The 15946-nt window shown below is 41.6% G+C and overlaps 1 protein-coding gene across 1 annotated transcript in view; it reads right to left on the bottom strand.

Moving 5' to 3' along the window:
* Positions 1–15659, bottom strand: part of TPD52L1 (TPD52 like 1) — a 47313-nt gene extending 31654 nt beyond the window's left edge. The window contains exons 1-4 of the mRNA XM_054971782.1: positions 15588–15659; positions 14517–14730; positions 12995–13107; positions 6387–6535 (exon numbers count right to left, since the gene is read on the bottom strand). Of these exons, the coding sequence (XP_054827757.1) occupies positions 6387–6535; positions 12995–13107; positions 14517–14730; positions 15588–15659 (548 nt within the window). The remainder of the gene's footprint in view (positions 1–6386; positions 6536–12994; positions 13108–14516; positions 14731–15587) is intronic.
* Between the last annotated feature and the right edge of the window lie 287 nt (positions 15660–15946).

Genomic DNA, 15946 nt, shown 5'->3' with positions numbered 1-15946 from the left:
CCGAAGAAATCACAGTTAGTCAATATCCAATATCCAATTATTTCATATAATTATACACAGACCTGAATCAAACCAATAACGTAGTACTTTCTTTTCTCACAAAAGGTCATGTGTAGCAGAACAATGTCATTTCTTATAGACTGTTTCCATACATAACTTTTTAAACCACAATAAACAGCTGTTACATACGCGTCCCACAAAGGAGACCTCGGGAGTGCAAGGTAAGTCCAGAAAGTCCATACAGATCATGTAGTTGGTTCATATAATAATTTTCTTCTTGTATTTTCTTGCAGGTATAGTGTAAAAAAAGCGCAGATTTAAAACATGCCCAGAGCTGGGGTCGACAATTTCCTCACAGCTTTTCGTCTGAGACGACTTCCTCAGGGGCAACAGCCTAACCCACTGTACAATAAAGACAAACGTTTCACCATTTTAGAGCTTTCTCCTATCCTGGTAGCAGTCTCCATTGGGGGGGGGGGGCTCCTGCATGACAGCCGGATCACCTTCTGGTGTGACAACCAGGCCTCTGTTAAGGTTATCAACAGGCAGTCCTCTCGCTCTGAGCGGGTCATGGGTCTCATCCACCATTTCATGTTGTGTTGCCTCAAAACTAACATCACGTTTTCAGCACGGCATGTAGCAGGTGTCGATAACGGCTTGACGGACGTCCTGTCTTGCTTCCAGATGGAGAGGTTCTTCAATCTGGCTCCAGAGGCTTGTCGCACTTCCGATCCATTCCCGGAGGAACTTTGGACGATTGGCACGACTCCATAATGCAGGGAATATTAAGCTCCGTGGCGCCAACCACGTTGTGGGCCTATTCCTCAGCGGCCACCAGGTTTTTAACCTTCTCCAGCGGTACGGGGGGGGATGGAACCTGGCCCCCTTCACAAGCCATGGTTCTCCGCTACCTGGGGCATCTGCAGAATCTGGGGCTTGCACCCAGAACCATGCACAGGGACCTTGCAGCCATCTCCTTTTCCTGTAAGGCTTCTGGCTTTCCTGACCCGTGTGATTGTTTCATCGCACGGTGGGTGGTGGAGGGCTGAGCCCGCCTGGCCCCACCGCATCCTGATCGCAGGCGCCCGATAACCCTGAGCATCCTCAGGGACATCCTGCGGGTGGTCCCTGGGCGTTGTAGGTCCTTTTATGAGGCACAGCTCTTCTGCACGGCCTTCATCCTGGCCTTCTATGGGGCGTTTAGGGTCAGCGAACTGGTGTCTGGCTCAAAAGGGGATCTATCGGGCTGTGCGGTGAGCGCAGGGGACGTCACCTGGTCATCCCACTGGGTGTCCATCAGGCTCAAGTGCTCCAAAACGGCACAGTGGGGCAAGGGGCATTCCATCCACCTGCAGGCGTCACGCAGGCTGTGTCCGCTCCAGGCGGTGAAGGATTACCATGAGCTATGGCCTGGCCAGCCAGGGCCGTTCCTGGTCCACAGGGATGGTTCACCCCTCACCCATTATCAGTTTTCTGCGATACTGCGGGCCTGTCTGCAAGTGTGTGGGCTGCCGCCGCGGGAGTTTGCCACCCACTCCTTTCGCATCGGGGCTGCCACGGTGGCTGCGGACCTAGGCCTCCCCAGTTCAGCCATACAGGCCATCGGCCATTGGTGTTACAGGGCATTTCAAACGTACATTCGTCCCACAAAAGGGGTTTCTCAATGAGGGTTTTTTGTTCCTTATGTTCCATCGTGCAGGTTCCAGGAAAATGGTTTGGGTTTGTGGCCACAGCATTGTCCATTGGGCCAGGAGATACACTGAGTCATCTGGCTGGGGGAGCCATCTGGGACTGGAGGACCGTCTGCGGCTTCGTTGGATGGGGGCCGAGGCATGCTCTGGGAGGCCTTGGTCCCCACTCTTCTGCATCAAGCGCGCCTCCTGGGCCCTCTGGACGCGATCATCATCCAGCTTGGGGAGAATGATCTGGGCAAGAGGGAAGGTCCGGAATTGCGGTGTGCCATGTGTGCGGACTTGGACTATCTCTGTGGGATCTTTCCGGATACCTTCTTTATCTGGTCGGACTTGCTCCAAAGGCGCACCTGGCGTGGTGCTCGTTGCCCTAAGAAGGTGAACGGGATCAGGCAGAGGCTGGCCAGGGCCATGGGCCATTTTGTCTCTGAGGCTGGCGGCCTCCTGATCACTCACTGGGACATATCTCACCTCGTTGCCCCCCTTTACCGACCCGATGGGGTTCATCTGTCTAGCTGGGGGATGTATATATGGCTCCAGGATCTGTGGGACGGCCTGCTGGAATGGTTACAGCGTTAGGAGTGTTGGCGGGAGCCCAGTGGGCTCTTGTGGCAGTTGGCATTGGATCAGATCCCATTTGGGGGGAGTCTGGGCCTGTGCGCACAGGCTCCCCTTGAAGGGGATTCCCTTAAGGAATCTTGGGAGTGAGCTGTGAGGGGCATGCCCAGCTCGGGAGCTGCCAGAGCACGCCCACTCCCAGGTGGCAGGGGAGTCACCAAGGGGTGTACACCGGGTGATCTCCCACTTTAATGCCACTCCTGGTTTCCCCCCTTGGCCAGGTCTGAGGGGGATGGGGATCATCGGCTGACAGGTGGGTCACCCGATGTTGGTCAGATCTGATCCAGATGCTGCGCCAATACACCTTACTGCTGGTACAATAAAGTTGTGGCCTTGTTTACTCCAGCTCTGTGTTTGTCTGAGTCTGTTACCAAGCTGCGTGCTTCCCTCATGGCCTTCAACCATAGGAGGCAAAAGTGCAGCTCAGAACATGTCAATAAGTAAATTTACAATGCTGCTTCTTCTGTCAAACTGAGTGGGGAAGCCATTCTTAAAGAAACTCATCAATACAAATAATAAATATAAATAGAATACTTAATAATAATAACTGCACTTATATACCACTCTTCTAGACAGATTAGTGCCCCACTCAGAACGGTGAACAAAGTCATCAGTGTTATTATTCCCCCCCCCCCCCACAATACAGCAGGAGAGCTGGGGTGAGAGGAATGGCTTACCCAAGGCCACCTACTGAGTTCATGGCTGTAGTGGGATTTAAACTAGCAGAGTGTTGATTCACGTTCCAACCACTAAACTACTATGCTACAGCAGATCTTGTATTCACATAGCGCTTTCACTTCATGCACTCATGATCTCATTACACTTTACTCTATGTATTGATCAGAACAATTACTAACCTCTGGATGGGGGAGGTAATATTCTCTTGCAGCAACATTTAGAGATCCACATGGACTCTGAGGATCATCAGGAGTTAACTGGCTTTTGATACTATGAGATATGTTTGCCCACACCTGTTAATATTTGAACTTTATCTCACTATTGGCGCAAACTTTATTCCACAGAAACAAAGGGAAATACTGCCAATCTTTCCATAATGTTATTACCTTGCTCTTAAGAGCATTACACTCAAATGAACAAAAAGCAGCATATTGTAGTTAGCAAAAATACTTTCTCTTAACATAGCTTGTTAAGAAGTCAAGCGTAGGTCTGTCAAATTATCAAGTTCTTAAACTCCACAGGGAGGTTAAAATTGCTACAATTATGGCTGACCTTATAAGAACATGCCTCTGAATTTCTGGGAACAAACCAGCATACATTTAGTGACAGGTTAGTTACTAAAGGCTTTCATACAACTATACATCTGGGCGTCCAAGGTCATCAAGACTAGCTCCCTAGTGGAATATGGAATCCTAATCTAAGCTAATTTTGTCAAAGGTAGCATGCACTTTCCCTTCAACCGACAGGAATTCTTGAATATCCAACTGGAAATAACCTTAAGCCAGTTTTCAATTGCTCCTTCCTCAGGGATTGAATCCATCTGAAATTAACCCAAAAGCTTGTATTACCTCTTTTCAGTGAGTTTTGTTTTTTTAAACAAGTGCTGGTACTCATACATAAGGCTGTGCCCGTTTGCGCCAATTTCCCCCTCCAAGTGCTGTGACGCTCCTCTAACTGTAATAGTCAAAACGTTGTTTATTTGATAGTGTGTGCCTGTAAAAAGATGTATGTAGGTTGTACTGGCAGAACTATTAAAACAAGGATACAGGAGCATTGTTCGAGACTGAGGAGGAAAGTTGAAGACGCTCCACTAGTTTCGCATTTCAAAGAGAGGGAACATAAGGAAGAGGACGTCACTTACACTGTGCTACATGTGAGCCAATTCAAGGACCCCTCGCTGGCACAACGGGATCTTTTGAGAAAGGAGGCTTGGTGGATCTTTAAACTACATTCTATGGACCCACATGGTCTTAATAATTCCTTTGATCTTTCTGTCTTTCTTTGAGGACGTCTAAGGGAGTACTGGCACTTTAAATTAGATAAAAACGTTGTAATTAATCAATTGGATGAGAGTATTTATGTGGATTCATGTATACATTGTGTGCTTACACCATTGAGCGAGCCGCTATTATGCACTTTAGAGGCTGTGATATTTTCTGACTTGCTGCTTGTAAGTATTAGCTTGAGTAATGGCTATGTTTGATTGTATTTATAATTGTATTTATAATTGTGAGACTGATGAAATGTTATATATATAATCTTTTGTTTTACAGTATTTATTGAGATTGCACATCCGTTTGAATTGTGGTTTGTGAGTATGGAATGGAATTTTAAATAATTTAAATAATTCATATACTATTTATAATCATGAATTTTTGTATTAAATATTTTCTGTATTTTTTACAGTTGTAACTGCTTTGAGGAAGGGGCATCCGGAAATGGGAACCTCTTGCTGGCGAACCCGTCAGCAGTTACATAATTTATCTTTGAAATACTATTGTCAAAAATTGATGTTTTGTGGGGTAATTTATGTACCTCTACATGTTTGTTGCAAGTCTTGGATCATTCATATTATTGTTAGATCCTTAGTGGTCTCTTTTTGAATTATTCATGCCTTTTTGATACTGTCCTAAACTGTCCTTGCCTGGTGTGCAATACAAACATTTTTGTTTACTCTGGGAGCAAGTGTTTTGCAGGGAGGATTGTGTGTTCTTCCCTTCTTCGGTTGGGAAAGCACATGTTTTTCACCAGTATTTAGAGCTTGGATAGCTAACTGCTGCATGTAGAGTAATGTGAAGAAGCTTAACAAAGTTTGTTTTTCACTTTTTGTATGTTTAAGTTTAGTAACGTTTCACTTAATTCCAGTTAGCTGGTCACGGTTTGGTATTTGGTGGGGTAGTTTTTTCCATGCCTCTCTCGACTGTTTGGTTACTTTCCATATATTTGGGAATCAAATGAGATTAGTTTGTCCAAAGGGGTTCAATTCACAATGCATTCAACAGCCAGTCTTCAATGGAACAGCTATTAAAATTATATTTGTACAACAAGCTCCTTCTAAAGCTTTTTTTCAAGTATGCTGGCATTGGCACTCTATAAATCCAATCACATTATATACAATCAGTAAGCCCCTGAGAAAACCAGTGGATGACCTACAAGAAATTGTGTGCCTGTGTGTTGGGGTTATTCTCATCCTCCCACCCATCTTTCTTTCTGCCATCCTCTTTTCTCCACCATTATCTTACCTCCTTGTTGTGCATCCTCAGTGTCAGCCCATTTTGCTAAGGCAATTCAAAATGGCGGCCAGAAGTCTTGTACAAAAAATGATCAGGTGTCCAGCCCCTGTTGTGCCACTGGAGTCTGTCCACAAAATATTGGTTGGGAGTCTGGGACACCTATAGCACCATAATCTGTAGATTGGCCCTGTGGCACAATAGAAGTCACACACTCTGGCATCTGCCAAATTGCTAAGGCAACCCAAAATTGCACCCAAAGTCTCACAAGGTTTTCAGGTGCTATTGCAGTTGCTTATGCAGTCTTATCTGTCAGCAATGCATCTCAGACACATTTGCCATTCACAGAAAGCTTGGTGGGCTGCCCAATTTGGGGTTTAAGGGAGGAAATCACATTTTCCTGCCTATCTGGGGATTTGCTGGATAGATTTTGCTATCTGTACAGGGAAAATACTTCAGATTTAGATACAGTATCTATTTGTAGAGTCTATTGTGCACTGGATTTTTAAAAAGTGAGTTAAATCTATTAAATTGTATAACTGGGGCCAGAGCATGTTAACTTCACTGGATTATAATTGCACAGTTATAGCAAGACCAGCAACAACAACAATGGCTGAATCTATCGTATTTATTTATTTTCCTCATGTGGAAAATCTCAGAATGACAACCCTGTGTGGTATATTAAACAAAAGGATAAGGAATTACCCAAGATCACCAGTGAGCTTCATGTTTCTGCAGCTGTTAGACCCAGTCCTCCCATTCCTAATGCTAGTATGGTGTGGTTAGCAGTCAAACCATTGAATCACATTAATTTTCTGACGATCCATGAAAGAAACACTTAGTGGTACACAAAAGTAAAGAATGAATGTGTAGGTAGTTTGTTACTCACGCAGTAGTGGTTTGCACATCATGCCAGCTTTTGCTAAAGTTCTGTTTCAGTTCATTCATCAGGTTGATACCAAGCTTTTGTTTCATTTCCACAAGATGCTTCTCTTTGGCTACCAACACTTGTCGTAAAGTTGCAATTTCATCCTCTAGCTGAAGAAAATTAAAAACAACATTCTTTTCAATATTTTCATTATTTATTGTGTTGTAATTACAAGTTAGGTTGACAGATCCTCAATTTTCATGTTGCATCATCGGGCTTCCTCTCTCTTCCTCATATGCACAACTTGAAAACTCACTGCTTTCATGGCAAACTACAGTTCTGTGGTTTTATCTGAACCAAATACCATAGGACCTTTCTTCGAAATCAAGATTAAATTGTGATTTGGAATCCTGGTTTTCAGAAAAGAGAACAAACTCCCCCCTCTACTTCTTTCTAACTTTCATCCTGTTCTCATCCTTGCATCCTCCCTCCTTTCTCTCTTCTCATCATCATCCTTGGTGTTTTGCCATATTGCTACAGCAATCACCTTCAAGCACAAATTGCCACAGTAACAGAAAACCCTACAAGCATGTAGAAAGTAGAGTCATGATACAGCAAAATACTGCAGCATATATTTCATTGCAATTAATATTTGGAGAACGAAGATTTATGAATATAGATCTATGGATTTTGGAATACTCATGGCACAAATTAAGCATTTTACCTTTCACTGCATTTTTGAAATTATTATTACTGAATGAGACACTTGGCTACACAATTCTCAGATGCTTGCATGTCGTCCTTATCTTCCCGAACATCAGTCTACCTCAAAAGGCTCACAGAATCATTGATTTAACCTGTTTTACCATATGCATACCTAGTTGGTAAACCTTAAAATTCTGCTTCAAAACTATGGAACTCTTTTAAAAGTCTCTCTTTTTAATACTAAAGATTTCCTATGCCAGCACATAATGATAAAGATATACTGAACATTCAACAACTAATCCCAAGCAATCTCCTAAAACCTGGAACTGAGCTATTGTTGTGCCCTAATTCCCTAGTATGAATGTCAAAGTATTAAATTTGCTGGACCTCCCACTGTCTCTTTGCATAATGCTAATATGTTTTAGAATATGAGGATTCAGGACTGGCTGACTTACACCAATAGAACATAACACACACTTTCACACTGATCAACAGGAAAAAATTAAAGAAAGAACAGAAATGGCCATGTTTTAAACTTAATGTTTAAATTTTCTAGGATCAGTATAGGAGGGGGGTTATTTTTGTATTTATTGTCCATAACGACCCTTCTCTAAAGAGATTCATGCACAACAGTGAACCATGCACCTTGCTAGGATATACAAGTATGTACTTACTTAAATGATACTGCTTTAACGGCCAACTGCCCACAAGCAGCATCACACTGAAACAACCCTGTTATCATCCCCGTTTACATTTAATTACCGCTGACAGAATTTTTTGCAACCAATAACATAATCCTTTTACCATTATCTAATAGTAATATCTGAATTCATCTCTGCAAAGAAAGATATAATTTATAAAATATAAACTGCCCTAAATATTTCTTCTCCAAGTCCTCCCCAAAGCAACTAAACAACAAAATACGCTCCAAAGTCTCAATCTGACCATCTCCACATTTACACATTCTATTTGAATAAGGTATACCAGCATAATGGCTCTCAGTAATCATAGATGGAGAGGGTCTTCCAGATACGTAGAATGAGGCAAATATTACCTTGATACCAAAAGAGTCACAGGAACTGACTGATGTTAAAAACTACAGACCAATTTCGCTAATAAACAATGACTATAAAATATTGGCAAGAATACTAGCAGATAGACTTAAAATATGGTTAATGGATTTTGTAGGAGAGCATCAGGCGGGGCTTTTACCGAACAGACAATTAAAAGACAATCTGAGGGTGGTTATAAATGCCATTGAATATTATGACAAGCATCCAGACAAAGAAGTCGGGTTTTTTTTTGCAGATGCAGAGAAAGCCTTTGACAACTTGAATTGGGATTTTATGTTTGCATCGATAGAAAAGATGGATCTAGGTAAAGAGTTTATAGAAGCTGTAAAAACAATCTATAAGAATCAAAGAGCAGCAATCTGTGTTAATGATGACCTGACGGAGAAATTTGAAATAAGGAAAGGAACAAGACAAGGTTGTCCACTGTCGCCGCTGTTATTTGTAATGGTCTTAGAAATATTATTGAGGCAGATAAGAGAAGATGAGAATATAAAAGGGATTAAATTAAAGGGGTCTTCATACAAGCTAAGAGCATTTGCAGATGATGTGATGTTTATTGTTGAAGACCCAGTACAAATTCTGCCAAGATTGTTAGCAAAGATTAAAGAGTTTGGAGATTTAGTAGGCTTTTATATAAATGAAAAGAAGTCGAAAATAATAACAAAAAATATGATGAAGAAGCAACAAGAATTGATGGAAGTAACAGATTGCGAAGTGGTACAAAAAACAAAGTATCTGGGAATAGAGATGACAGTTAAAAATATTGATTTGTTTAAAAACAACTATGAAAAGCTCTGGACTCAAATTGAAAAAGATATGATAAAATGGAACAAATTGGATTTATCATGGTTAGGTCGGATTGCTACAATCAAAATGAATGTGCTGCCTAGAGTTATGTTTTTGATGCAAACGATACCAATTGTTAAGGACAAAAAACAGTTTGAAAAATGGCAGAGGAAAATATCAGAATTCGTGTGGGCAGGAAAAAAACCTAGAGTAAAAATGAAAGTGCTCTGTGACGCAAGAGAAAGAGGTGGCATGCAATTACCGGATTTTAGACTGTACCATGAAGCAATATGTTTGGTATGGCTAAAAGAATGGGTGTCCTTATCCAATCATAAGTTGTTAAATTTGGAAGGCTATAACAAACTTTTTGGATGGCATGCATACTTATGGTATGATAAGTATAAAATGTACACAATGTTCCAGCACCACTACTTGAGAAGAAATTTACTGTCAACTTGGTTAAAATACAAAAAATTTATAGAGCAAGAGAAACCAATGTGGATTGTCCCTACAGAAGTAATTAACCCGAATTTGGAATATAAAGGAGATGAATGGCTTACTTATAAAGAATTATTAAAAACCGAAAACAATGAGTTGAAACTTAAATCGAATGAAGAATTACCATTTAAATATGGTTGGCTGCAATATCGACAAATCAAAGACTTATTTGAATCAGATCAAAGGAAGGCAGGCTTCAGAAATAAAAACTCAGAATCAGAAGAAGTTTTATTGGGGGATAATAATAAAATAATTTCTAAAATGTATAAATTATTGTTAAAATGGTATACTGAAGATGAGACGATTAAGGTTCAAATGGTAAAATGGGCAATAAATTGTAATAATGAGATTATGATGGATGCATGGGAACAGTTGTGGAAAAATACTTTAAAAATTTCAACTTGTACCAGTATCAAAGAGAACGGATATAAAATGATATACAGATGGTATTTAACACCGAAAAAGTTAGCCATCGCTAATAAGCAGCTATCCAATAAGTGTTGGAAATGTAAAGAGCATGAAGGCTCTCTATTTCATATGTGGTGGACGTGTGATAAGGCTAGAGACTTTTGGTCTAAAATATGTACTGAAATGTCTTTAATATTCCAAAATAATGTAGTTAAGAATCCAGAAACGTTATTGTTATCCTTGCATTTAGAGGGCATTGATAGAAGGGATAGAGTAATACTGTACTATATGATAACGGCGGCAAGAACTTTGTATGCACAATATTGGAAGAAAGAAGAAATACCGAAAACTGAAGAGTGGATACAAAGAGTGCTATATAGGGCGGAAATGGACAAATTAACAAGGAAACTGAGAGAGCAAGATCCAAAGGAATTTTTTGAGGACTGGGCGAAATTGAAAAAATACTTAGAAAAAAGATGGGATGTTAAAGGACAATTATGGTCTTTTGAGTGTTATTAAGTAAGATAAGATATAACGTAAATCTTTACCATTAAATTTAAAATGACAATTAAGAGATAGTATTGGTAACAAGAAACGGTGGGTTGCAGTGCTGTTGGAAGTCAATAGAGGAAAGGGGGTGGGGAGGGGATGGGGAGCATATACTATATCTATAAGGGATAATTAGTAAGTAAGATGTAATAACATTATATATGTTATGTTAACCATCCAATATATTTTTTTTAAGTTATCATAGATGGAAAGATGTTTCACCTAGCCAGCATAAACACCCTTCTGTTGTGAAGCACTGTTAAGTAAAAAACATATTGTGGAATAGAAATTGGAAGGGTTTAAGCAATGAGCAGCCACTAAGCCTAAGCCTAAACACTGTGCTCTCTTGTGAGTACTACAAAAATCCAAAGATGTCACAGCTAACTTTATTTCTTTTGTCTTGTATACATTATTTGGGTTAAAGCCCAGTGACTGAAACCTATTTTCCATTACCCTTTTCCAAGAGGTCAATGAGAGATCCTTTCTAATAAAACCTTTTTTTTAAGATAAAAAATTTATTGGAAAAGAAAAAGACAATAATAACACATAACAATACATAAAATACATAAACAGAATACATAACAACACATCTAAGCTAAAAATACTGCTCCTCTCCATCTCCTTACTTACTTTATACTCAGTATTTTATATTCAACATTTTAAAACACTAATTTTCTTATTAGTCTGCTCTATTCTTAGTTTTTCTTAATTGCCAGCTACATGGTATAAAAGGATTTTCCATTTGTTCTGAAATTCTAAGGTTTGTCTGTTATGTATATAGGAAGTTAATTTAGCCATAGAAGCATATTCACACAATTTGTTCATACACTCAGACACATCTGGACAAGAATCTGCCTTCCATTTTGTTCCAAATACCACACTTGCCGCTGTAACCATGTACTTTTGTAATATTACTAGGTAATATTACTAGCCTTCCCACTGGCACCGCAGGTAGGCCTCTGACAGGCCACAGAAGCAGCAGGAAGACCATGGACGGGGGCTCCCTTGTGCTGTACCTGCCCGCCGGCTCTGCAGGGGCCACAGAACCAGCGGGGAGGTGCAGCACAATTCCACAACCACCAAGGAGGCAGTGGGAAAGCTGCGCGGGGGGCTCCCAACCCCTCTGCAACCCCTCAGAGGCCTGCTACCGAGAACTCTCCTTTTATCCTGATGCAGGCTCACTGCAGGGTCCTCAGTGCACCTGCGTCAGGATAAGAGGTGAGTCATCAGGATTAAATGTAATAACCTTTTATTTAGTTTATTCCAAAATTTCTCTCTTGGGATTGAACTGAAAGCTTCTTTTAAATCTATAAATGCTATAAAGTACCCCATTTTACCACAGCATATTTTTCCACCAGTGACCATAAAACCAAACTATGATATTTTGAGGACTGGCCTTTACAAAAGTTGGTTTGTCCTAGTTCCACAATGTTGGATGAACAGATCCAGGAAGTTAGCTTATTATACAGGAAAGAAGCATAAAGTTTCCCAGCTACAGATACGTTTCTCATCTTATAGGTCAATAGTTTTGCGGAACGTGTAAATTGGAACAATAACAGCCCTCCTCCAAGAATCTGGCATAATTCCCGAACTATTTATTCTAGAGAAAACAAGAGCAAGAATCCTAGCCCATCACAGTGGATTGGCCTTAAATAACTTGGCTGAGTATAAGTTTGGACCAGGAGCCTTACGAGATTTTAATCCTTTAATTAAAATTAATATTTCTATGGTGGTAACTAGAGGCTACTCAGGAGTCATTCAAGTTTACTCCCCAACTACAGATAGTGAAGAGAGTGCTGACTCATAATCCAACCACTCAACTGCTAGATTAGAGATGGGCACAAACTGAATATGAACCAAAGTTCATGACGAACCAGGTTGGTTCGTGAACTGGCAGTTTGTCAGAGTCCATTTCTGATGAATTGCCACGAACTTTAGGCTGGTTCGTTTGGTTCATTTTTTGGTTTGTCACTGCAGACAGCCTGGTGCCAATCAATCAGTTTCCTAGGCAACAGGGAATGAACTTCCTGCAGATCTTCTGCTGGCCCGGAAGTGACCTTCTGCTGACCCGGAAGTGACAATTTGCTGACCTGGATGTGACGTTTTCACAAACCAAATGAACCCGTTTGCAAACTGGGGCAGGTTCGGTAAAGTTCGCGGTTCATGAAATGTGACGAACCACGAATTGCACAGTTCATTTTTTTTCTGGTTCATGCCCATCTCTAACCTAGATTCTACAACTGCTGAGACTACAACCTGTATTTTAAAACACTTTTGCTTATAACATGAGAGAAAGCCCAACCCTAGAATGAAGGCATAATCACATCACTGGCAGAAAATATTGAACACTTGAAACAACTACAGATGAAAGTTAAAGGAGAAAATGACAAAGTAGGATTACTGCTGAACATCAAGAAGGCAAAAGTAATGACTGCCAAGGAATTACACAGATTTAAAGCTATCAATGAAGATATTTTGTTAGTCTTATAGGTGCTACTGGACTCTTGCTCTTTTCTAATGAAGACACTGAAATAGTTAAAGAACCATCACATGGAACTTATTTAGTGGCAGTTTTAGTTTTAAAAAGTTAAGAAAACCAAAAGACATTACCTTGGCAAGTTCAGTTTTTAACTCTTCTTTCTCCTCTTCAGAAAGAATGTTGGTAAAATCAACATCAGTGACCACATCATCTGCCTCTTGCAATGCCTGTCTTTCCAACAGACCTTTGAAAACAAAGTCATGAACAAAAATGTGAGAAGTTTTTCCAGTTGAGGTAATGACAGCATAGAAATAAACAAATTTGGAGCTATTCAATTATTCTGGAATAGCTAAACAAGTGTGGAAGTCTCAATGGTTTTGCAACTCTTGAAAACATTTTATTTTCATGTAATTAGTTGAGCTTATAACCACCGAGGGTTTGTAAATTAGAGGACATAGTTTGCAAGTGTAAGCAGTCGGCCCGGCCTCCACTATCTTTAATAGCCATTTTAACATGGCTACTTGTGATATTAAATGGCACCAGGCCTCTGGATTTAAAATGACAGCTTGTATTGCAGCCAGAGGACCTCCAGCTAACAGTTGCTGAGTCCCTCCCGGGAAACTCAGGCATGAATGGAATGCCGCTTAGGAATGCAGAGAGATTCGTGGTGATTAGATTTGCAGTCTTCCCAGTCCCTAAGGAATCCAGTGCAACAAAGGTTTTGCAGAGTCATCCCCACTTAGCACATTCCCTTTCCTCCTCCCGTGATGAGATCTCCTGTCCTTGATTGAGGAGCTAATCAAATGACATTCATAAGTATTTACAGTTCATTCCTGGGCAGGTACATTCCCCAACTAAATTAATCAACTTAGCTCAGGTGGACTTCATTAGCAAACTCCCCCTTTGTGCAGCGCTAGAACAAATTTTGCATTCTCTTTCACATGCCCCGGCAGCTACCAATCAAGGCAATCAAACCTTTTGTTAATCCGAGGAACTGACAGTTGGAGCCTTTGTTTTAACAGCTAAGTGGGCCATCCCACCTCAGGGCACGTTTTACCTATAAAGAGTAGTGCCTTGGCCCATTTAAATTGTGCATGTTTCCAGGCTGCTCCCTTAGGGAGACTCCCTAAGTCTCTCTCTCTCCTCGTACATGCTTATCGGATCCAAAGCACTGTTCCCTTGAGGTTTGCCCTAAGCCTCTTGCTCTCCTGGCTGCGAACATTGGCGTTTGAAGCTCTCCCTCCACGGACTTCCCTGCTTTGCAATCCCTCAAATCTATTCCACCTTCACCACTGCTTTTCCTAGGCCTCTTGTGTGTTTGGTTGCAATTTTGTATGTATGCATTTGCCCCTCAAATAAAACCATTATCCTTTAATTGAGAACACCGGCTTCATGTGCGTATCCTTGGGAAAGGACTCCGTAAATTATTGGTGAACAAGATCCCATGGTTACCTGCCTCTTGCACAGCTGTCTTCCTTGATTGCTAATTCCCCTACAATTCTCTTATTGCAAGGAGACCATTCCAGGTAACACAGGGACCCATGCTCAGTCCCTAACATCTCCACTTAAAATGAGATCAGGAAGCAGTGCTGGCAAACACTTCAGCTTGAGGCTTTGGAAAGCCACTGGAAAGCAGTATTGGCTATCACATACAAAGCCCTCCACGACCTTGGTCTCTTGTATCAGCAGGACTGCTTCTCTCTCTATGTGCCATCATGACAGCTTCGCTAAACTGAACAAGGATGCCACCTTGCAAATAGGCAAGATCAACAACTGTCCGTACATGCACATTATCTGTTGTGGCCCCCTCCTTATGGAATGACCTGCACACGTGAGGAGGGCTCCCATTCTCCTGGCTTTCCTCAATCTGTGCAAAATGGAATTCAGGCGGAGTTTTTTGCAACACAGGTAGGAGGGCTGTACTGTAAGGAAATGGTTCAGAGAGAGGCATTGGTAGAGATAGGAAGGGACTACAGATTATACTACTGTACAGTGTCTGTTGCTGCAAGTATGGTCCTACTGGGTAATGCAAATGTCATGTTTAATTACTTATTCTTTGTTTCAGTTCTATATTAGATTTCTGCTTCTTTTTACGTTTCTGCAAATTTTGCATTTGTATTGTTTATTGAATGTCCTAGCTGTTGATTATATTGATTTACACCATGGAATCCACAGTAAGTCTCAGTGAGAAAGGCTGACTATAAATAATGAAAATAAATAAACAAAAAGTTGGAGTCAATTGTATGTGCTACTGTTAAATACTTTACAATAAAATCAGCACTGAAATCCTAACACAGAAATCTAGCTACTTAAAAGTAATATACGTGCGCTGAAAACAACTAGAAGATATATTTAAGTATCAAAATCGCGTTTGGAACATACCTTACCCCACTTCTCCCCCTCCCATTAAGGACAGAATGTGTGCATGTCCTTAATGGGGGAGAGGGAAGAAGTGGGGTAAGGTATGTCCCAAAAGAGTTTGCAATGGACAACCAATTTGAAGAGGGACATGCTCAATCATTTTAATTTAACTTCCTATATATGTGAAACAATGATCCATAGTGTTTGCTTGCTTTATTATTGTTGGTATCTTCATTTGTATCAGTAGATACCGTCACAATAGCGTTGCCAGTCCTCCGCTGGGGGACCCCCCCCCGCTCTCACTCTCCCACCTACCAGTCCCTCGCTGGGGGATCCCCCGCTTCCACCCCCCACCTCCCTTACCTGGCCCATGGGCCTCTCAGGTGCACTCCTGGGTGGTGCAGCACACTCCCGGGTGGCACCACACACTCCCATGGGCTGAAATGGGCCCCAATGGCCAGAATAGAGCCGCTGCCAGGCAAGGGCATGCTCCCCTGTCCAGGAGTGGCCCGTTCCAGGCTGATTTGGGCACAATCCTGGCTGTTTGGGGCCCGTTTTGGCCCAAAGACCAGGATCGGGCCACTACCAGATGAGGGAGTACTCCCCTGCATGGCACCAGCCCATTCCAGGCTGTTTTGGGCCCAATGCAGGCCGTTTCATGCCCGATTCAGCCTGGATTGCCCCACCCTCTGAGCACAAGAGTGTTCCCTAGGTGGCTACGG

This window comes from Eublepharis macularius, chromosome 1 (assembly GCF_028583425.1).
Source record: "Eublepharis macularius isolate TG4126 chromosome 1, MPM_Emac_v1.0, whole genome shotgun sequence".
Taxonomy (NCBI): Eukaryota; Metazoa; Chordata; class Lepidosauria; order Squamata; family Eublepharidae; genus Eublepharis; species Eublepharis macularius.
This window is presented reverse-complemented; position numbering and strand designations above follow the sequence as displayed.